Source organism: Dryobates pubescens, chromosome 21 (assembly GCF_014839835.1).
Source record: "Dryobates pubescens isolate bDryPub1 chromosome 21, bDryPub1.pri, whole genome shotgun sequence".
NCBI classification, from domain to species: Eukaryota; Metazoa; Chordata; class Aves; order Piciformes; family Picidae; genus Dryobates; species Dryobates pubescens.
Genome location: NC_071632.1, coordinates 4734032 through 4758225, shown reverse-complemented (window position 1 = coordinate 4758225; position 24194 = coordinate 4734032). Strand labels below are relative to the sequence as shown.

General features: G+C 44.5%; 1 protein-coding gene across 2 annotated transcripts in view; it reads left to right on the top strand.

Annotated features, from left to right (window-relative positions):
• The window catches only part of PIP4K2A (phosphatidylinositol-5-phosphate 4-kinase type 2 alpha), a 131510-nt gene that overhangs the window by 68908 nt on the left and 38408 nt on the right, over window positions 1–24194 (top strand). For both annotated transcript variants that reach the window (XM_054171256.1, XM_054171255.1), the window contains exons 2-3: window positions 12430–12527; window positions 13595–13691. In XM_054171256.1, coding sequence (XP_054027231.1) covers window positions 12430–12527; window positions 13595–13691 — 195 coding nt within the window. The remainder of the gene's footprint in view (window positions 1–12429; window positions 12528–13594; window positions 13692–24194) is intronic.

The following is a 24194-nucleotide window of genomic DNA, read 5'->3' as shown; positions in this document are numbered from 1 at the left end:
AGCTAGACGTGAGCCAGCAATGGGCACTTGCAGCCCAGAAGGCGAATGGCAGCCTGGGCCGCATCAAAAGAAGCGTGACCACCAGGTCCAGAGAGGGAATTCTGCCCCTCTACTCTGGTGAGACCTCACCTGGAGTACTGTGTCCAGCTCTGGGGCCCTCAACATGAGAGACATGGACCTTGTGGAGCAGGTCCAGAGGAGGGCCACAAAGATGATCAGAGCTGGAGCACCTATTCTATGAAGACAGGCTGAAAGAGTTTGGGTCATTCAGCCTAGAGAAGAGAAGGCTCCAGGGGAGATCTTGGAGCTACATTGCAATATCTGAAGGGGACCTACAGGAAGGCTGGGGAGGGACTGTTTAGAAGGGCCTGTGGTGACAGGACAAGGAACAATTGTTTGAAACTGGAGTAAGGGAGATTTAAGTCAGACATCAGGAGAAAGTTCTTCACAGTGAGTGGTGAAATACTGGTACAGGTTGTCCAGGGATGTGGTTGAGGCCCCATCCCTGAAGACACTCAAGATCAGGCTTGATGTGGCCCAGGACAACCTGAACTTGTTGGAGGTGTCCCTGCTTACTGCAGAAGGTTGAACAAGATGGCCTTGGAGGGTGCACTCCAACCCAATGCAATCTGTGAATCTGTGAACTTACTTTTGTGAAACCTTTTGTTATGTTGTAAATAAACACTCGGTCCGTCCTGGCATCCTCCTCTTTTCAGGTGTTCTCTTGTGAAGCTTTCAGGACAAAACCAAGTAAACTTATTAGAGTTCATCTGTTGCCAGATAAGTGTTTTGTTCTGTGATTAGAAAAACAGAGAGCAGCTTGCTGTCAGGCCTCGTGACAAATGTGTATTTGAAATCAGTATTTCAAACAATAACTGAAGACATTTATTGCTGTGAAGGATGGGATTAAAATGCAGCACCTCCCCAGCATGCAAACTGAACTTTAAAAAAAGATGACTTGACATATTTCTACTGCAAAACTAAAATGCTCTTTTATCCATTTTGTGGCAAGCCTACCAGCTAATAGCTTGCAAATTAAGCTGTCTGAGCTTTTGCCTTGTCTTGTGGGGTTTTTTTTTGCCTTAACCATTGCATTAGCAAACAAGGATGAGCTCATCTGTATTGTGTGCATCACAACCCATCCAAATCTGAAGCACTTCCATTGCCTTACAGTCTCCTTTTAGACTGAAACCACACTTTTTTTGTATGCCATTTGCTACTCAGAGCTGTTTTCCACGTCCAAAATCTGCCCTGTAAATAAGCCACATTTCTGTTTCTCTGGTTTGCATTTCATGAATGTGCACTACTGTCTTTGCACACACTATTGCCTTTGTCCTGGCTTTCTAGGAGAACAGGGGATTATCATGGCAGGCATTGTATCTGAGCTGCTTCGTTTCTATTTGTCTTTGATTATTTGGCACATTATGAAGTGTTAATTTTAGCACTCATTGAAAGGTGTAAGCAGATTCATAGGAAGTTTGACCAACTCGGTAGGAATAGGGCTTTCTGCTTGTCTGGCAGCCTACAGCAGATGTTCTGGGGGTCTGAGACTGTGCAAATGTCCAAGAGACTTGAAAGACTTCAAACCTTTCCCCAAAACCTTTGCAAAGAGACTGTGGGGTTTGGTGCTTTAGTTGCAGGTGCTTTAAAGATTGTCCCACCAAACTCTCTGAACAGGAGCGATAACCAAGCGATAACCAAGAAATCCTTCCTTTGGATTTGGGCCCACTGATATGACCAAATTTCAAGATAAACACCAAGAAACACATGCTCTTCAAAACCAGATTTTCCCCTCTCTGTGTTGGGACTGAATTCAGCATGTCACTACATCCTTTTTTTTCCACAGGGATGCATCTACTACAGACCTGCCCTTCCCAATGATACCATCGTGCTGTTGAAAACCACAGCTAAAAAGTCTCCTGAAAACATCTGGGGGTTGCTGTGACAGTTTTTGGCTTGGTTGGGTTCTGGTTTTGTCACATTTTGGTAGGTTTTTTTCCCAATTCAAAGGACCTAAGACTTCAGAAAAGTTTTGCTCCTTTTGGGGATAAAAAAAATAAATCAGCTGTAATTGATGTGTTTCTCTGACTAAATCCATGAGGTATATTTAATCTTTGTGTGTGTGTGTGAAGCATTTCAGATATCCTGTGTTTAGTACTCTGGGAAAAGCCATTTGAAAAACGTTTGATTCAAGGGGGCTCACTTTTCTAGCATTAGATTATTGAATTTCATTGAAAGCCAATAATCTAATGACAGCTGTTTCCTGAGCTGTGAAAATGTGAAGCTGCTCCAGGAATTGCTAGTGGATGTCTGGAGACAAGTAAAACTTCAATGGCTTATTCTGACAGCAAGGTGGGCTTTTGTGTTGGTTTGGTTGTTTGGGTTTTTTTTTCTCTCTCTCTATATATATTTATCTTCAAAATTGATCCTGAAAACTCAAAGGAAGTTAAATTTATCCTGAGTTTTTCCTAGGCACATAATTACTTCAGTTTCAGGACTTGTTTCTGAATAGGTACCCAGAAATTACTTCTGTAAGAGAGGCTTCCTATGCAGTTTAAACTCCTGGCACGTTGTATAGTTAATAAAAAAAGTCTGGGTGGGTACTTTTTACCTTGTGCTTTTAGGGAAGGGAGGAGGGGGTGGGGAAAAAAAGAGGAGATGAATTTTTGTGTGATTGAAATGATGAAAACCTCATTTAAAACATATTAAGGAGTATTTTGCTGAACTGATTTATTCCTCTACAGCAGAACTTAGCTTAACCTTTTATTTCTCTTGCAAGAATGGCTTTGAGTGTAATTTAAACTGTCAAATGACATTTATCAAATGATGGTTTTGCCCCGTAACAGGCAAATGTCTTCCACAAAATTGATTAGCTGCTGACCTCATTCACCCTTTTCAGACCCTTCAAGGTAGATTTCAAAGAGTTGTAAAATAATCACTTCACTTTCAGTTTATACTTCAACACAAGGCGTTTACTGTCCTGGTAGCAATACTGCAGCGTGTTCCACATCTGGGAAGGAGAAGGATGTAAATGCTGCCTATAGCTCTGCCTGTCACCACCCAGCCCCTTGGGCTTTAACCTAAACCTCTGCTCCTTGCACAATAGGAGCAGCTTTGGAAATGGCTTTTTATAGAAGAGATAAATAAGATTAAGAAACTTTATCTTCTAGATTGTTGTGAGTTTAGGCAGGATGTCTTTGAGACCTAACCGTAGAGTACAGACCTCCAAGGACTGGAGAGGTGCAAGGAGGTGGACACCAGAGGAAAAACATGATCTTCTGTTATTTCCATTCCCATGATTCTGCATCTACTCCCATAAAGAAATGGGCATAATTGTAGTTTCTGCCCTTTTTCCTCGCTCTCTGCTCCCCTGTAGGTGCAGGGCCTTATCTCTGGTTGTGCAGAGGAGGTTTGCAGCCTCGCTCCAGCCTTGGCTGAGCTAATTTGTACTGTGATGTGTTCAGGTCTGGGTAGGGAGGTATGGGAGTGGGGAGAAGGTTTTGGGAAGGTAATGGTCTAGTGAGGTGTAGACTGGAGAGCTGGGCTGAGTATGAATGTTGGGGAGGGGGTTGCATGTTTTTGTATTATTATATTAGTTATGAATAATACTTCCATTTAAACTTCTTTCCAATCCGGTGTGGAGTGCTTTTCTTTAACTCCTTTGAGAACAGTTCTGCTCTGGCAGGGGGATTGGACTTGATCTCCAGGTCCTATCCAACCCCTAACATCATGGAATCATAGAACTGTTAGGGTTGGAAGGGACCTCAAGGATCATCTAGTTCCAACCCCCCTGCCATGGGCAGGGACACGTCACTCCAGGTTGCCCAGAGCCACATCCAGCCTGACCTTAAAAGCCTCCAGGGATGAGGCTTATACCACCTCCCTGGGTAACCTGTTTCAGTGCATCACCCTCATGGGGAGGAACTTCCTAACATCCAATCTGAATCTACCCATTTCTATTTTCATTCCATTCCCCCTAGTCCTGTCATTACCTGACAGCCTAAAAAGTCCCTCACCATCCTGTGTGACCCTGGTTAAAGAGTATCTGTCTGCTCTTGAAGACATAGGTGACTGTGCTGTAGCAGTCAGGGCAATGCTGTTTGTTGAGACCTGCAGGGCATTCGGTTGTCAAGAAGGTGCCAGAAGGAAGAGTTATAGTCTCCTAAAAGTGAAATTGTATAACCCCCAACAGTTTTCTGTTGCATCCTAGTTCTGCAGTCTTGTTTGGGAAGAGCAATCCATTAGAAGCTGGTAGGGCTTGCTTTGGTAAGCATTAACCTGCCTGTGAATGAATTAGCTGTGCCTTTGAAGAAGCCTCTGGCCCTATCAAAGTGGTGACTCCATGTCTGAACAAAAAGTACTGATGTTTTCTTCAGAGCTCTCAGCAACTTTCCTTGCCAAAGAAGAAACTGAGATGCAGCAAGTAAACCACCAACATAAAAATCTCAGAACTGCTGGTGGTGTTAAAAGTTCAATTCTATTTTTAGACCTCAATAGTTTCTTTCTTCCAAATCCACCCCTGCTTCTTCCAAAATCTGCCTTCAAAAATACACAAGTTTGTGAAAAATGCACTTGACTTGCTCTCAGAGTAACAAACCAGTTGTGGCTTGTTTGTCTCTGCAGATCTGACTGCTGTGAATTGGCTCTCAGTTCAGGAGGGGAGGTGGGAGACAAACAGAGCTGAAAAGAAAGTAGCACTTCCACAACTCCAGCCCCTTCCAGCACCAGCAGGAGCAGGGATTTTCCTGTGTGTGAAAGCGCCGGGAGCCTTAGCTGCAATTGAGATGTTGCAGCAAGCTGTTCAGTGTGAAAACACCTCAGCTCTCCCTAGGTTCAGCCAGCCTAGCTGGCTGAGACGTTGAATTAAAAGGAAACAATGTCTATGTTACATATTCAGGCTGAGATTAAATTCCAGAAGCCACATGCAGAAGGTTATAGAAAGGAAGAAAACTTCCAAGTGAAGCATTAGGCATCACTAAGTAGTCTGCTTGTGATGAAAATCTGGACATGGCTTTTACTTTTGTGGGATGTTTTGGGGGATATTTTGTGTTGTAGTTGCTGGGTTTTAATCAATAAGAGCATCTAACACATCCAAGTGCCGGGTTCTGCACATTGGCCACAGCAACCCCATGCAGAGCTACAGGCTGGGGTCAAAGTGGTTGGAGAGCAGCCAGGCAGAATGGGACCTGGGGGTACTGGTTGACAGCTGGCTGAACATGAGCCAGCAGTGTGCCCAGGTGGCCAAGAAGGCCAAGGGCATCCTGGCCTGCATCAAGAATAGTGTGGTCAGCAGGAGCAGGGAAGTCATTCTGCCCCTGTACACTGTACTGGTTACGCCACACCTTGAGTCCTGTGTCCAGTTCTGGGCCCCTCAGTTTAGGAAGGAGGTTGACTTGCTGGAACGTGTCCAGAGAAGGGCAACAAAGTTGGTGAGGGGTTTGGAACACAGCCCTATGAGGAGAGACTGAGGGAGCTGGGGTTGCTTAGCCTGGAGAAGAGGAGGCTCAGGGGAGACCTTCTTGCTCTCTACAACTACCTGAAGGGAAGTTGTAGCCAGGTGGGGGTTGGTCTCTTCTCCCAGGCACCCAGCACCAGAACAAGAGGACACAGTCTCAGCTGCAGCAGGGGAGGTTTAGGCTGGAAGAAGTTCTACACAGAGAGAGTGATTGCCCATTGGAATGTGCTGCCTGGGGAGGTGATGGAGTCACCATCATTGGAGGTGTTTAGGAGGACACTTGATGGGGTGCTTTGTTGCATGGTTTAGTTGATTAGTTGGGTTGGATAATCGGTTGGACACGATGATCTTGAAGGTCTCTTCCAACCTGGTTTATTCTATTCTATTCAAATCTGTAATGTCTTACACAAGTTACCTGCTGCAGCACCACAGTGATAGGCATCAGCTTGTATCCGGTGATGGTTGTCCTGGCTCCCCCAGCTAAACATGCAATATATGCTGTAAATTGCCTTTATTATATGCTGCTTAAATATCTCATTGTCTGCTTTGCATACAAGCAATTTATTGCTGCTTATGTTCTGACAGAATGAAAACTAATGTTTAATTATGCATTGCCCTGGTAATGTGGTGTTTAGAGTGAATGTTTCTGAATTAAATAAGGGCCATTAATAACGGCTAACAATTTATGATATATTCATTGCTTGATTTCAAATCATATAAATTAGAGAAGCTTATTTGAAATGTCACCAATATGAGATGGCTTTGTGGGAACACCTCTCTGTGTGCTAATTTCAGAATCATTACCAGCTGAGTCTTACTATTTATTCAATGTCCAGTAGGCTTTTATTATTCTCTTATTTGCAGTTTAATTACAACCTCTGTTTTCCTGACAGTGTGAATTCAATCCCGAACCTGCAGGAGCAAAATGAGTTGCAATCAGTCGGTTTTTGCCTGAAAAGCCTCCTTTGGCTTCAGCCCCCACCCACCTGCCACCAGTCGCAGCTCTGAGCACATCCCTGATGCATTAATTTTTTTGTAGCTGTGTGGTTAAAGGGGCAGTGCTGCTCTGAGCCTTTTAAAACTGGGTTTTTTCCTTAAAGCTCCCAAGTTGTGTGGGGGATGTCTCCACCTGATTCTGTATCGATATCCCAGGAGATACTTGAATAAATCACTTAAAGGCAGGTTTCTGGGTCAGTTATTAATATCTTGTGTGCGTGAATTTACGAATGCTATTAATAGGCGAGGTATTTACACATAATGTGCATGGTTACTGTGCAACTAGAATCTTAGTCACTTACATTTAAAATAATCCATTCTCTAAGGCTATTACATAGGATTTAAATTCCTCAAAGATTATACTGAGCATTGTCTGTTTCAAACAGCAAGGCAAACCGCGGCAGAATTCCCCCGCTGGCAGCCACAAACGAGGGCCGTTAAATGCTGGAGGTTGCAGGACCAAAAGAACTTTTCTTTCTGGGTATGGCGCATGTGTATTTATCGTGGAGATGCTCTAAATGTGGATTCTCTTAGCAGTAATTAAATGAAAGCTTGATCCTGAGTCCTGAGCAACAAGTCAGTCAGCCCACCGAGCTCTTCCCGCTTCATTTATGCGTCGTCATTATCTCTTGTGGGAAATTATTTCTTGCTTATGATTCCGTTGCGTTCAGAAGCGCTCCTCAGAGGCAAATGGGTATTTCTTCTTTCTGCTGTAATTATTCCAGCTATTGTAACGCAGTTCCTGTTGTAATTGGGGTATGCTGAACTTCTGTCCCCTTCCCAGTTGTATTTCATTTGCTGTCCCTGAGGGAGCTGGCCGCGTTTAACAGGGGAACGTGAAAAGATGCACAGAATGCTTGGCCCAGGTATCAGATGCATCTTCGTTAACGTTTTCTGTCACGCTTGACTTTCAAAGGTGGAAGAAAGGAAGGCAAATTTTCATCAGAGATGAGTTGGAAGGCTCAAGGTGTCACCTTTGTGTTTCACTTTTAGCGTCTTTCGGCTGTGACCGTTTCTTTACGCGGTGATGGCAAAGCGGGGAATTGAATCCTCTGGCCTTTCCCTATTTTTTCAGCTTTTCAGGAGCTGCTTGTTGAGGGGAGTTGTGGATATTGTTTCATCTTTCTCTCCCTCCATTCCCTTCCCAGCGTGGTTCCAGTTTCCACTAAGATCTAATGACACGGGTATTCCTTTTTGTCGTGTGTGCACTTTCCAATCTGGCCTCGTCAAATCTGTCGTGTCCCCCCCCAAAAAAACCCTGTGCTACTGCACACGGACCTCGACTTTATACTGGAAAGGTTTAAATTAATTAATGCTCTGTGCCACTGGGCCATGCCATTACTCAGCTGGTGTGCTAAACCAAAGGTCATTTCTCCTGTGTGTTCATCACCTGCTTTTTTCATTCTCCTCGTCTGCTAGAGAGGAATTCCCTAAAAATATCACAGAAATTGCTTTGACTTCGCTCAGGGTTGGGTGAATCTCAAAAAATAGAATAATTAAAATTAAACTATTCACCAAAAAAAAAACAAACAACCCCAACACAACCTTTCTCCCAAAAACAAACAAAGAGGAAACAAACAAAAATGAGACCCAAAATAAAACCCCACAAACAAACAAAAAGGCCAAACCCAGAAAGCACCTCAAACAAAACAAAACCAAAACCCAAACAAACAACAACCCCAAACAAAACCCAAACCTTTTCTGTTAGTTTGCCTTTATTTCCCCCACCCCACCCCTTGATTTGGAGAGGGGAAGGATTATACATTCAGATCTTTGAGGGGAAATTCCTAGGAGAAGTATTTTGGACTTTCTGCTTAGATTAAAAATCTCTCAAGTATGCAAATGCAAGCACATTTATCTGTTATTTCGCTATGTAGATGACATTTGTAAGGCCCTCAGGTACAATTAAAGCTCTGCCATTATAGCATGGATTTAAATATTCACAGCAGGAAAGCAAATCTGGGGATGTATCCAGAGAACTTTTACATCAGCAGATTAAGAAAGCCAAATGCATGTGAAAATTGGTTCAATGCATTCTTTGGCAATTCAAAATGCAACTTTGCAAGAGAAAGTGCTGTTAGTGGAGGTAACTGCAGTTACATGAGTTTGGGTTTAGTGATAATATTCATTGGGAAATGTTCTTGGGGATGGCTTTTGACTGGAATGTACATGCAGATAGATCTGTGACCCCTCTTTCAAGTGTGGCATTTGTACACTCAGGCAGTCTAAAAGAGTAGATCCTTCTGTATAAGCAAATCAGAAGTTTCCTATTTCTGCATCATTATAGCTGTTCAGTCTGGAGAAAAGAAGGCTGCAGGGAGACCTTAGAGTGGCCTTCCAGTTCTTGAAAGGGGCCTACAAGAAAGCTGGGAAGGGACTTTTTACAAGGGCTTGTAACGATAGGATGAGGGGCAATGGATTGCAGCTGGAAGAGGGCAGATTTAGACTGGGGATTAGGAAGACATTCTTTACAGTGATGGTGGTGAGATACTAGAACAGGTTGCCCAGGGAGGTCGTGGATGCCCCCTCCCTGGAGGTGTTCAAAGCCAGGCTGGATGGGGCCTGGTCTAGTGAGAGGTGTCCCTGCTCATGGTGGTGGGGCTGGAAGTAGATGATATTTAAGGTTCTTTCCAAGCCAAACCATTCTGTGAATCTATGAATGTACTTGTCCTAGTTTTATTTGTCTAGCAGCTAGACTAGGCTCAAGAACTTGCCCTGTAGCTTCAGGGTGAGATTGATGGAGTGCAATACCAACTGTTGTAAAGAGTGTGTATGTTAGACATAGTGATTTTTGGACCAATGCTCTGTTATGTTCTGTCATATTTAATGAGGTGTCTGCATGGTTCATTGGGTTTGTACAGCTGTGGTTTCAAAAACTCCCTGGAGTTTCTTTTTCTCTCCCTTTGGAAAGGTGTTCACCCTGCAACACCAAGGAGCAGAGAGTATTGAGCCCATCCCAAACATCTTCCTGTTTCCTTTCTCCACTCTACTGTCTAACTGCCATGCCTCTGCCTGAAGCTTCTCAGGGCTTCCCCAGGAAACATTCAGTGAAGTAAATTTCACAGATTTTATCAGTTTTCATGTGGGCTGCAGGGATCTGAATAATAAAATGAGACACTGCAGGGAACATTACGAGGGCTTGATGGTACTGAAGTGCTGGGGCTGCCTGACGTGCCACACTGCTTGCACTGGATTCTTTTCTCTGAGAGCTAAAAGGCTTCTCGCTGCTTTCTTGTTTTGTTTAACTTCAGTTCTGCAAAAGGTCATACTTGCAAGTGAGTCCATTTTTCCCCCCCTCCAATATTTATAAGCTATCACTGCTTCAGTGAAGGTTTCTTGAAAACAAGTTCACCATGAGGCAGCAATGTGCCCAAGAAGGCCAGTGGTCTTCTGGGGTACATTAAGTGTGGCCAGCAGGTCAAGGGAGGTTCTCTCTGTCTCTACTCCATCCTGGTGAGCCCACACCTGGAGTATTGTGTCCAGTTCTGAGGTCCCAAGTTCAGGAGAGAGAGCTGCTGCAGAGAGTCCATCAGAGAGCCACGAGGGTGCGGAGCGGAACATCTCTGTTAAAAGTAGAGGCTGAGAAACCTGAGACTGTTCAGTATGGAAAAGACCAGACTGAGAGGAGATCTTTTCAATATCAATATCTGAAGGATAGGGGTCAAGAGAATGGGGCTGGGCTCTTCTCAGTGGACAAGGGGTAAGAGGTATGAACTACAACACGGAAGGTTTCCTTTGACATTAACAAGAAGCTTCTTTACTGTGAGGGTGCTAGAGCCCTGGACCATACTGCTCAGAGAGGTTGTGGAGTCCCCTTCCTTGGAGACTTTCAAAACCCACCTGGACATGTTTCTTTGCAACCTGATCTAGGTGAGCCTGCTTTAGCAAGGAGTTTGGACTTGATCTCTGGAGGTCCCTTCCAATCCCTACCACTTAGTGATTCTTGATTCTCCCTTCAGTAGGATAGCATTCAAGGGTAACTAACAGCTTCCTAAGTTGGAAAACAGTGTTGGATAGGCAGTGCTAAGAGCAGAGGATCACCCTCATGTTGCTCTATCCACCTCTGCTGTACATTAGTACTTCATACAGAGTGGGGTTTGCCTCTAAACTTTGCTTCAGCAGTTTTCTATAAGATGTGCTCTGCATGAGCAGAAAGGTTTGACTGGGTAAATTGAGATGCAGAGGGCAGGGTGTAGAGCACCCTAAGGTAAAATGTATGTCATGAGTGTTTGGTGACTCTTGTTCAGGATCTGAAAGCATCGCTACAGCTATCAGCTCTTTGTCTTATGTTCAGCATGGTTTAGTTACAATTTACTGAAGTAAGTGTTATTTAATCCATGCAGTAATAAAAACCTGTCTACAAAGCAGGGAACGGTAAAGCTGTCTACAGTTCAGCACAAAGATGTGGTCAGAAGTGGGTTTCAAATATGAATGAGAACGCATCATCAAATGAGAAGAGTGACAGTATTTGTTTCAAAGGTTTTGTTCTGGTGGAAAGAGACCTTTAAGATGGTCATTTTCAGTTTGTTCCTCTCAATTCCAAGTTTCTGATCCTTTGTAGACTGTTATTCTACTGTTTATTAACATCCTACCGTGTTTAATCAACCTGCCATCAACTGGGCAAACAATCCTGATGGAATCGGCCTGGGAAAAAAAATGTTGATATCAATAAATTCTAATTCATATTTTGTCCTATTCCTGGCATATTAATTTTTATCAGAAACTAGAACAGACAGTCCCTATCAATACAGTTTTAGAAGGAAAGTCTTAGAACTCGCCTCTCCATGTATTTCTAAGAAGAAAAGAAAAAAGAAGTAGAAATATTTATAAATAAGAAATCAAAAAGAAATAAAATACTGTATCCAGTTCTGGAGCCTCTGTTACAGGAAGGATCTGGATGTGCTGGACTGTGTCCAGAGAAGGGCCACGAGGGTGAGCAGAGGGCTGGAGCTCCTCTCCTATGACGACAGACTGGAAGAGTTGGGGCTGTTCAGTCTGGAGAAAAGCAGGCTCCGAGGAGACCTAATTGTGGCCTTCCAGTATCTGAGGGGGGCTACAAGAAAGCTGGGGAGAGACTTTTTAGGATGTCAGGGAGTGATAGGATTAGGGGGAATGGAGCAAAACTAGAAATGGGTAGATTCAGATTGGATGTTAGGAAGAAGTTCTTCCCCATGAGGGTGGTGAGACACTGGAACAGGTTGCCCAGGGAGGTGGTAGAAGCCTCGTCCCTGGGGGCTTTTAAGGCCAGGCTGGATGTGGCTCTGAGCAACCTGCTCTAGTGTGACGTGTCCCTGCCCATGGCAGGGGGGTTGGAACTAGATGATCCTTGAGGTCTCTTCCAACCCTAACAGTTCTATGATTCTATGAAATCTATTTAAATAGTTTCTCTGACTTGAGCAATCACAAAAATGCCTGAATGCTGTGACTTGCACAAACTCTCCTGAGTGCTGCACTCGTGTAAGAGACAAACCTCTGCTTATTGAGCCTAAAGTCTTTGTGTGTGTGTGTGTTCACATGTAAGCAAAACTTCAGTTCATGTTCTGTGAATAGTTCGAGACACAGACAAGTAAGATTACTTCATGTGCTGCAAAGGGAAATGGTCATTTGAAATCCTAGCATTTGTGTTTTTTGGGAAGTATAACTTACTTGACAGAACCAGGACAGTGTGGTGGGATGAAAGACCACTTCGCTGGCATCCTCATGACCTGCCATTAAAAAGTACACTCCAGATCTCCTTTGAAGTACTTTTTTCCCCTAAAATTAGTATAAATATGTAGTGTTTTTTCTCCCCCAAAGTGTAAGTCTCATGATCGCAGTTAATCTGGAAAGAATAAAACCGCTCTTGCGTTCTTCTTTGACTTGCTTTTGCTTGCAGGCCAGAAACAAGAAATTGTTGACTGAAGAATGTTTCTGGAATTAAGACACATGCAGCATCTTTGCAAAGACCTCAGCAACTAAACCTATTCTGTTTTCTCTAGATCAATGAACTAAGCCATGTTCAAATCCCTGTTATGCTGATGCCAGATGATTTCAAAGCCTACTCAAAGATAAAGGTGGACAATCACCTTTTCAACAAGTAAGTGCAAGGATCAGTTCTTTGTAGAAGTGGATAGAGGCGGTGACTGTTGTTTTGAACTACTATGAACTCTGTTATTTTTCAGTCCATGGGACTAAAACTTTTGGTGATTAAGTTAATCCTGTGATAAACATAACCATCTGTGCTGTGCTGAAAAGCAGCAGCAAGGACTGCTGGGTAGTAGTTTTCCTCTGTATGCTTTATTATTGCCTTACGAGGATCTTACTTGCTGAAGGTGATCCTTCCTTGATTATCTTTGGTTGCTCCATAAGCATTTAGGTGGGTGCTTTTAACATCAATTCACCTGCATGTTCTTTGTTAAATGAACTATTTGAACAGGGATGAAAATTTAAAGCATATATCAAAGCTGAGTAACAGCTTTTTATAATCCATAATACCAAATCTTACCAGTCATACAGAAACTCCCAAATTAAGATCATTTCTTTTGCCTCCATCTCTTAAACACTCGATGCTCTGTGAGCAGTATGTGCAGACATACTGTTTAAATCATGAATTTATTCAAGGCTATATTTGAAACAAGTTGGAATTCTGCTTCTTTGGGTCTTTTCTTCTATGGCAAAGGTCAAAGCAACTTTTCTCATGTGTAAGTCTGAAATTATCACTATTAAAAATGGGCTCTGTACTGAATTGAGTCAAGTTTTCTATAAGCTTTGGCATTCTCAGTACTTTCTGATGTCACAGATGGTGTAGTAACTCTTGCATAATCCAGTGTAAGATTTCACCTTTGATGTTATTTTGGAGCAATGGGCAAGTATTCTGTGCTTTTGAGTGAAGTTTGCAAAGCTATTAAAATAGAGTTTGTGTAGGTTTCATCCAGTTAAGTTGTAGCACATTAAGAGACAAGTATGTATAAATGTATTAAACCTTGTAAAGCAGAAGAGCACAGTGAGACCAAATCTCATTAAGAAAAAGAAACCATTGAAAGAGAGACTGTAAATCTCCTTATCCACTGCTTCCTATGAATGAAAATGAGACAGAATGAATACTCTAGAGTTGCTTCTTGCATGTGCAGGTGAATAAGTTGCTTTGGTTTTATATTCTTTCAGAGAAAACATGCCAAGTCATTTCAAATTTAAGGAATATTGTCCAATGGTTTTCCGAAATCTAAGAGAGAGGTTTGGAATTGATGATCAAGACTTTCAGGTAAGTTTGCTTTCCAAATGCCTCTAACTGGTGAGCTGTAGAGATTGTAAAGGTTAGCAATGATGCAGCTGTGAACAAGCAACCCATTGTGCTGAAATAAACTTCTTTAGGGTTTTTTCTGTGTAAGCTGGAGGAAAAGTAAGAGAAAAAAGAGAGATTCTTTCTACTCCTTCCCCCACCTGCAAGCAGAGGATTTCTGGTTTACTGCTTTGCTTGCCCTAGCTGTCTTGTGCTATGCTTCTGCTGTATTTAGTTCTCCCTGTTTCCCTTTAGAGTGCTTCCAGTCATAGAATCCTAGAATCATGGAATTGTTTTGGTTGGAAAAGATCTCTAAGGTTATCAAGTCCAACCACCAACCCAACGCCACCGTGGCCATTAAACTATGTCCCAAAGTGAGACATTATCATAGAATCAACCAGGTTGGAAAAGACCTCAGAGATCATCAAGTCCAATTACCCTTTCTGTGAAGAAGTTTCTCCTCACAAGTGCCATGTACACACATTTCTTGAATACCTTCAGGGATGGTGACCTCCTTGGGCAGCCTGCTCCAATGCCTGATCAATCTTTCAGTTAAAACAGTTGTTCCTAATATCCAGCCTAAATCTTCCCTGGCACAATTTCATCCTGTTTGCTTTCATTCTGTCACCTGATAGTAGGAAGACTAGACCAACTCCCACCATACTTCAACCTCCTTTCAGGGAGTTGCAGAGAACAATGAGGTCTCTCAGCCTCCTCTTCTCCAGGCTAAACACCCCCCGTTCCCTCAGCTACTCTTAACCAGACCTGTTTGCCAGACCCTTCACTAGCTTTGCTGCCCTTCCCTGAACACACTCCAGCACTTCAATTTCTTTTCTGGACTGAGGAGTCCAAAATTGAACCCAGTATTTGAGGTGTGGCCATGAGCTGTGTTACTGAAACTGAGGGTGGAACCTCTTGCACGGGAAGGAAGGGTAATCTCTGGACACTACTGACGAGAGCTGCTGTATTCAGCTGGGTCACACAGATAACAGTCACTTCAGTGGTGTGTCTGTGTGAGATGTGGTTTCTGAAATGACCACAGCCTGGAATGGGGGGGGTTTCACATTGGTTTTACTTTAAAAAGGGTGACCTGTCGCCTGCCAACTTCATACTGCTTCATCATGTCTCCTTTTCCTGTTGTTAAGGGGATCTGGAAACAAATGACTTGTGTAGCGCAGATACAGCAACATAAGAAATTGCTCTGAATTTGGCAGCGTGGTTCCTTGCAGTCAAAGCTGCTTTCTTGCAAAAGAAAGTTTTTGAACTCAGCTTCAGTCTGGTTTGCCAATAGTCACTGACAATTCCCTTCTCCATTAATTGTTCCTAATGCTGTTTCAGTTGCTGGGATAATTCCTTCTGCGGTTACACTGTGAGATGTCTTGTCCCGAAGAGCACTTCCAGTGTAACCCAGCACCACTACTTTTGAGGCTCTTTTTGCTTATTTAAACTATTTTGATGTGGGCTGCAATTCTATCTGCAGCCTGTCCCTAAGATAGTTATTAAAGATGTTCTGTTAATATGGTTTCAGGACGCTAAACAAATTGTACAGAGTGCATTGGCACAATAGCACTGCCATTCTGCTCTGCAGAGCAGACTGAATACAGCAGCCAAAATCTACATTGAAGTCCTTCAACTGTCCCCTTCACCAGTTTTCCTCTCTTCAATATCAAGCAGTGTGTTAGAAATGCGTCAGTGGGTTAAAATGTGCTTGCAGGAATGCAGATGGAGAATGAGAATCATAGGATTACAGAATTAAATTGGGAAAGACCTTGAAGATCATCCAGTCCAACCATTCTCTAACTTTGCCAAGTCTGGTGCTAAAGCATGTCCCTCAGCACCAAAAATCTGCCTCTTTGTAACACCTCCAGGGATGGGGATTCAGCCACCACCCTGCAGACCCTATTCCAGTGGTTAGAGAACTCTTTCTGTGAAGAAATGTCTTCTAATCTCCAACCTAAACCTCCCCTGATGCAACTTGAAGCCATTTCCTCTCCTCCTCTCACTTGTTACTAGGGAGAAGAAACCAACATTTGTCACCAGTTTATGGATCTTGGCAGGGGAACTCTAGGCTCGAGGTGAGGAGAAAGTTCTTCACTGAGAGAGTCATTCACCATTGGAATGTGCTGCCCAGAGAGGTGGTGGAGTCACCATCCCTGGAGGTGTTCAAGAGGGGACTGGATGTGGCACTTGGTGCCAGGGTTTAGTCATGAGGTCTTGGGTGACTGGTTGGACTTGATGATCTTTGAGGTCTCTTCCAGCCTTGGTGATTCTGTGATATATGGCCACTGTAACTTTTGGTGAGGTGTTTTGCTGATAGGTAGAGAAGAAGGTTAGGTTGGTTTCATTTGGTAGAACTGTCATGATCTCATTGCACAATTTTTCCTTGTCCTGTTCACTGAACAACTATCTAAGAGGGAAGTGCACCAAGACTCAGGCCAGCAGTTACTAACTGCAGTTCCTGCTTTGGCTTTCCTGATGGGCCAATGAGGATGCTGGTGTTTGGGAAGTCATTTGATCCTTCTATATGATGCTTGGTTTTTTCTTGACAAAGGAAGAGGCCAGTGTGTCAGACGAAGGACTTTAAGATTGCTCATAAAATTAGGGTATCACAGAATCAACTACATTGGAAAAGACCTCCAAGATCAAGTCCAACCTATTACCTAATACAGTCCAATCAATTAAACCATAGCACTAAGTGCCATGTCCAGTCTCTTTTTAAACACTTCCAGTAGTGGTGATTCCACCACCTCCCCAGGCAGCCCATTCCAATAGCCAGTCTCTCTTTCTGTGTAGAACTTCTTCCTAACATCCAGCCTAAACCTCCCCTGTCTCAGCTTGAGACTGTGTCCTCTTGTTCTGGTGCTGGTTGCCTGGGAGAAGAGACCAACCTCTGCCTATCCACAGCCTCCCTTCAGGTAGTTGTAGAGGGCAAGAAGGTCTCCCCTGAACCTCCTCTTCTCCAGGCTAAGCAACCCCAGCTCCCTCTGCCTCTCCTCGTAGGGCTGTGCTCCAAACCCCTCCCCAGCTTTGTTGCCCTTCTCTGGACACCTTCCAGCATCTCAACATCTTTCCTAAACTGAGGAGCCCAGAACTGGACACAGGACTCAAGGTGTAGTCTAACCAGTGCTGAGAACAGGGGCAGAATGACTTCCCTGCTCCTGCTGGCCACGCTATGCCTGTCAGCTCATGCTTGCTGTCTTTTAGAAGATGGGCTGATGGCATCACTGGAGAGGCTAAGTAATCTTTCAGTAGATTATATATTAGAAGACTGCAGATGCTGTAATTAGCTTAAGCTGGCAAACTTAGCACCCTCTAGCCCACTGCATTCCAGAGCCCCGTGGAATGTTTCCATCTGCAGCGCTGCTCTACAACAGAAATTCCTGTTGTAAGTGTGTTTTACTGCTGTTTAGATTTGCTGAGGATAACAACGATGCAATGATGTCCCTGCTTTCAGATTCAAAACAAAACCGTTTCTGTAGCTGTGTGCTTTGGGTGTTTTCTGACGACGGAACCAAACAACAATCCAAAAGAAGAAAATGCCAACCACGTCCTGGGCTCTGATTCAGCAAAATTAGTTATTAGTCAGGATAAAATCTTCAGCTCTATTTAGAACTTCAAGTGTATGTAGCAAAACAATTAAACCCAGAAGGTAGTTAATATTCATTTTGTCCTGAGGGGAGGCAATGTCTGCATTCACTACTTGGTCATTTGTTGGTTGTTTTTCTCTCAAGCCAAGCAATTTGTTACTCTGAATTGTTGCTCTATTGGACTGTTTTGATTATTTTTCATTATTTTATATATATATATATATATAGTAATATATATTAATTCAAGTTAATATATAATTAGTAGATAATCAATATATATTATTTAATGTGAATCTATCAGTGTATATTTACACTATATGATAAATATTTTGAACACACTTCCAAACTTAAATCATTGTTACAGAACTACCCACAGGCAGATTCAAGCCACCCTATATGTCAGATAGAAATTATCCTATGAAAAGTAGGAATTCATTCAATTATCCTATTAAAAGTTTTTCTGTTACATTCTCTGGTCTCTAATTTGGCACAGGGAAACTCACTGTATCTAATTATTATTATTCTTTTTTCCAGATAATCTTTGAAGAATTTATTCCAGTGAATGTTGGTTGAAATAACTGCCTTAGAGCCAAACATAGTATCAAAGTATCAGTCAGGGTTGGAAGGCACCACAAGGATCATCTAGTTCCAACCCCCCTGCCATGGGCAGGGACACCCCACACTAGATCAGGCTGGCCAGAGCCTCGTCCAGCCTGGGCTTAAACACCTCCAGGGATGGGGCCTCAACCCCCTCCCTGGACAACCCATTCCCGGGCTTCACCACTCTCATGGTGAAGAACTTCTTCCTCACATCCACTCTGAATCTCCCCACCTCCAGCTTCATTCCATCCCCCTAGTCCTATCACTACCTGAGATCCTGAGAAGTCCCTCCCCAGCCTTCTTGTAGCCCCCTTCAGATACTGGAAGGCCACAATGAGGTCACCTCAGAGCCTTCTCTTCTCCAGCCTGGACAGCCCCAACTCCTTTGGTCTGTCCTCATCAACAGGAAGAAGCCTGTGCACTATTGAACCAGGGGAAAGCTTATGGAAGAGACAGCAAATAACTTCCCCTGGCTTAGTTCTTCTTATAGAATGATTTTCAGGAAGGGTGTCCTAATCAATTGTGAGCAATGTCGTTCCCATTATTGAGCAAGATAGGATTGGTTTAGATAAATAAACCCAATTACCTTGTTCATTAGTCAGAGACATCAGCTTAAATCAGGGAGAACATTCATTTTAAAAGGCTTTGTTTTCAGAATGTACTGCAGATATCCTTGATGAGTTGTTCCAGAGGGCAAATGGTGCTCACTCATAAGGAAAGGCTTGGGGGGGGGGGAGGGGGGAGGCTCATGGAAAGAATTTGATGGTGTACACTCCAATTACTGGGCTATGCTCATTTTAATTATTGACATTGTGTTATTCACTTTGTGCAGCAATTCTGTGGGCTGCTTAACACACAGCCTTAGTTCGCACATGGGCGGTTTGTATAGGGAATCTTCTCTTAGAGATCTCCTCTTATCCCTGAAGAGAGATTTCAGTTTCATAAGAGGCAGGTTTTTTTTTCCTTGAAGTAGTCTGGATGACTTCAGAGTCAGGGGAAGTCCTTAACTTGTATATAAAATCATAAAACCATAGAATTGTTTTGGTTGGAAAAGACTTTTAAGATGATTGAGTCCAACTGTAACCTAACACTACCGTGGCCATTAAATCCTGTCCTGAAGTGCCATGTCCGTAAGCTTCTTGAACACCTCCAGGGATGGTGACTCACCACCTCCCTGGGCAGCTTGTTCTAATGCCTGATCACACTTTCAGTAAAGCAGTTGTTCCTAACACTCAACCTAAACCTCCCCTGGCACAATGTCAGCCCATGTCCTCTCATCTACCACCTGATAGTAGCAAGGAGAGACTAACCACCACCTCATTTCAACCTCCTTTCAGGGAGCTGTAGAGAGCAATGAGGTCTGCCCTCACTCTCCTCTTCTATAAGGCAAAGTTCCTTCATCCACTCCTCACCAGACCTGTGCTCCAGACTCTTCACCAGCTTTGTTGCCCTTCTCTGGGCACACTCCAGCCCCTCAATTTCCTTCTTGCAGTGAGGGATCCAAAACTGAAGCCAGTATTTGAGGTGTGGCCTCACCACTGCTGAGTACAGGGGCATGATCCCTTCCCTGGTCCTGCTGGCCACATTATTCCTGATACAGACCAGGATGCTGTTGGCCTTCTTGGCCACCTGAGCACATTTGTCTCATGTTCATAAGGCTGTCAGCCAGCACCCCCAGGTCCTTTTCTGCCAGGAAACTTTCCAGGTACTCTCCTCAAGCCTGGAGCATTCATGGGGTGGTTGTGACCCAAGTGCAGGTCCCAGCACCTGGCTTTGTAAAACCTCATGCAGCTGACCTCAGGCCATTGTTCCAGCCTGGCCAGATCTCTTTGCAGAGCCTCAGGCTGATCAGCTCTCCCTTGTTTCATGCCTTACAGACAGCCATTCCTAGTAATGGCAATTCCATTCCTATAAGGACTTCCTTCCTTCATGTGATGAAAACCCACTCCTGGTTTTTAAGGTATCTTTGGTAATCTGTCCTACATCTATCTGTCCTTCATACCTAGCTGGGCATCTAGGAGACATTTTGAGTACTGAACTAGGATTAAAATGTCATGGAGATACCTGTGTGGTTGCTAACACTGAGTGCATTTTTTGCAATTAATGAATTATTATGGACAGCAATGTGGGAGAGTAAAAAAAATCCTTTATTAGACCCCCATCTTGCTTCTCAGTGATTACAGATTATCCAGTTTTGGACTCCCCAGTTCAAGAGGGACAGGGATCTAATGGAGAGAGTCCAGCAGAGAGCTAGAGGGATGTCTAAGAGACTCGAACTTCTCTCCTATGAGGAGAGACTGAGAGACCTGGGGCTGTTTAGTCTGGAGAAGAGAAGGCTGAGAGGGAATCTTAAGAATTATCTATAAATATCTGAGGGGTGGGTGTCAAGAAGAAGGTGCCAGGCTCTTTTCAGTGGTGCCCAGTGATAGGACAAGGAACAACAGGTAAAAGCTGGAACACAGGAGGTTCCACCTCAACATGAGGAGAAACTTCTTTATTGTGAGGGTGCTGGAGCAGTGGAGCAGGCTGCCCAGAGAGGTTGTGGAGTCTCCTTCTCAGACAGATGGGCAGAGTCCAAGGGGATGAGATTTAATACATCTCGGTGCCAGGTTCTACACACTGGCCACAACAACCCCATGCAGTGCTACAGGCTGGGGTCAGAGTGGCTGGAGAGCGGCCAGGCAGAGAGGGACCTGGGGATACTGGCTGATAGTAGGCTGAATGTGAACCAGCAGTGTGCCCAGGTGGCCAAGAAGGCCAATGGCATCCTGGCCTGCATCAGGAACAGTGTGGCCAGCAGGAGCAGGGAAATCATTCTGCCCTGTACTCAGCACTGGTTAGGCCACACCTTGAGTCTTGTGTCCAGTTCTGGGGCCCTCCATTTAAGAAAGACATTGAGACACTTGAATGTGTCCAGAGAAGGTCAATGAGGCTGGGGAAGGGTCTGGAGCACAGCCCTGTGAGGAGAGGCTGAGGGAGCTGGGGTTGCTTAGCCTGGAGAAGAGGAGGCTCAGGGGAGACCTTATTGCTCTCTGCAACTCCCTGAAGGGAGGTTGTAGCCAGGTGGAGGTTGGTCTTTTCTCCCAGGCAACCAGCACCAGACCAAGAGGACACAGTCTCAAGCTGCACCAGGGGAGGTTTAGGCTGGAGGTGAGGAGAAAATTCTTCCCAGAAAGAGTAATTGGCCACTGGAATGTGCTGCCCAGGGAGATGGTGGAGTCACGGTACCTGGAGATGTTCTAAAGAGAATTGGACGTGGCACTTGGAGCCATGGTTTAGTTAGTCGTGAGTGATAGGTTGGACTTGATGATCTCTGAGGTCTTTTCCAACCTTATTGATTCTATGATTCTAAGTGCTGGCATAGGCAGTAGTGGTAGTAAGATGTTGAGCCAGCTGTGCAGCAAAACCTGTGGCAGCATGTTAAAAATTAAGTGGGCAAGTGTTGTGTTCTAGGATTTGGTGTCTTAAGTGTCAACCTAAGTGAATTAAGTGGCAGTGGGACTTAACCCTCAGCATGTGTTGCAACAGAAATTGTAATCTGTAGTTTCTCTTAGTTCTTCAGTTCTCAGCCAAGTCTGAGCCCATCAGTGTCAGTGGTAGCACCTCTGTGGTAATGGATTTAAGGAGGGGGGAAAAGTTGCTGTGTGTCTGCAGGTGGAGAGAGAAGTGAGAAAATGTGAGTGAAAACAAACCTCTGCAGACACCAAAATTGGGGGAGGAGGTGCCTTAGGTGCTGGAGCAGAGACTCCTCTACAGCCCATGGTGAGGCAGTCTGTTCCCTGGCAACCCATGGAGGTTAGTGGTGGAGCAGATACCCTCCTGCAGCTATGGAGGACCCCACACCAGATCAGGAGGATGCCCAAAGGAGGCTGTGGTGGAGCAGACTTTTGCTAGGACCCAGGGCCTTGTGGAGCGAGGAAGCCATGCTGGAGCAGATTTGCTGACAGGACTTGTGACCCACACTGGAGGAGTCTGTTCCTGAAGGGCTATGCTCTGTGGAAGGGACTCATGCTGGAGCAGCTTGTGAAGAACCGCAGCCTGTGTGAAGGACTCGCCTTGGAGAAGTTAGTGGTAGGCTGTGTTGTGGATGGAACCCCATGCAAGAGGAGGAGAAGAGTGTGAGGCGTTCTCGCCCTGAGGAGGAAGGATCAGCAGGAACAACATGTGGTAGAACAGGCTGCTCAGGAAGGCGGTGTAGTCACCATCCCTGGAGATGTTCAAGAAGCATGTGGACATGGCATCTGGGGACATGGTTTAATGGCCATGATCTTAGAAGGCTTTTGCAACTAAAATAATTCTATGAGATGACCACAACCCCCATTCTCTATTACTGTGTAGGGAAATCAGGGATGAAGTTAAGCCTGGGAAGAAGGATGGGATGAAGATGTAGATTTTATGTCTCATTGCCCTACTCTGATTTGATTGTAATAACTTCTCAAAGTTGACTTTCTTTTGCCCCTGACCATAACTGGTGAGTGACCTCTCCCTGACCTTGTCTCAACTCACAGGCCTTTGGTTACCTTTTCTCTCTCCTGTCAGGTTTGGGAAGGAAGTGATAGGAAGGTGAGCACCTGGTGTCCAGCCAGGGTCAGCCCAGCACAATGAAGCCAGAAGCTTCCTGAGGAGCTGTGCATGGGCCAGGCAGCAGCACTGTCCTTGTTGTCCCAACAGAACAGGCAGCCAGTGTGCTGTAATTCTGCAGCAGCCATGAACCGCTGCCAGGCGTTCCCACTGACCTATGATTTCAGCCATCACAGAGCATCATCTGTGTGCTTGTTTTTTGCCTGCTTGCTCATGCAAAGCTTGCCCAGAGGCAGTCTCAAATAGCCTGGGATGTGATCTGATTTCTCTCTGGGGTACTTCAGGCTTGTGAAGCTCATTCTAGCCTTCCACAACTTTGGGATGAGATCACAGTACCAGGAGCCCTTGTTTGCCTTTGTCCAGACATCATGAAAAGGGCAAGATTTAAACCCATGAGAAGCTGTTAAGCCCATCAGTTGGAAATCCCACTGTGCTTCCAAAGCTTTCCATGCTTTATCACCAGATTTTTCCTACTGCCCTTTTTTTTTCTCCCCCCCCTTTCTTTCTCTTCCTTTCTTGCTTTTTTAGCAAAAGCTCTGACTCGATCACAATTTATTTGCCTCCCTTTTCAGATGAGCTCCCCGAAGGACTTGTACTGCGTCCAAAACAGAGTTCCTGTCTCCAAAGTTCCTCAAATATAATCTTGTCTCCTCAAGTAGCAGTTAGAAAACAATGACATTTACGTTTCGATGTGTAAGAGATTAGAATGAGCTAATTAAATTGACCTTTAAATCTCTCCACCCTCTTGGAGGCTGTGGCTAATCCCTGGCCTCCCGCTGCGGAGATAAATATCCGTGCTGGGAAGGTTTTAAGCAAAGTGGGCAGAGGAGGAAGAGCCTCACCGGCAGTTCATCTTTGAAGAGGAAGGCAATACTTTGCCAGTTATAAATACAACTTGCAATTACGGAGGAAGCAGGGGGATGAGCTTTTTCTGTCCTTTGGTGGCTCTGCTTCATGTGTTTTCCTCATGAAAATGGTTTCAGTTAGGGGAAAAAAATAGCTCCAAACTGCTTTACTCGTTGCTCTTAGAAGCAGCCAAAGTCTCTCTGGAAAAGAGTTTATTGGATTTATATATATATATTTAATATATATCTAGTGTGATGTGACTGGCATTAGCAATGCCAGTCCTGAAGAAAAGGACTTGGGGGTGCTGGTGCAGGAGAAGCTCAACATGAGCCAGCAGTGAGCACTTGCAGCCCAGAAAGCCAAGCAGAGCCTGGGCTGCATCAAGAGAAGCATAGCCAGCAGGTCGAGGGAGGTGATTCTCCTCCTCTACACCACTGGTGAGATGCCACCTGGAGTACTGCATACAGTTCTGGAGCCTCTATTACAGGAAAGATATGGATGTCCAGAGAAGGGCCATGAGAATGAGCAGAGGGCTGGAACTCCTCTACTGTGGAAACAAACTGAGAGTTGGGGCTTTTCAGTCTGGAGAAGAGAAGGCTCCAAGGAGACCTTATTGTGGCCCTCCAGTATCTGAAGGGGGCTACAAGAAAGCTAGGGAGGGACTTTTTAGGGTGGCAGTTACTGATAGGACTAGGAGGAATGGAGCAAAACTAGAAGTGGGTAGATTCAGATTGAATTTTAGGAAGACATTCTTCCCCATGAGGGTGGTGAGACACTGGAACAGGTTGCCCAGGGAGCTGATAGAAGGCCCATCCCTGGAAGTTTTTAAGGTTAGGCTGGATGTGGCTCTGAGCGAGCTGATCTAGTGTGA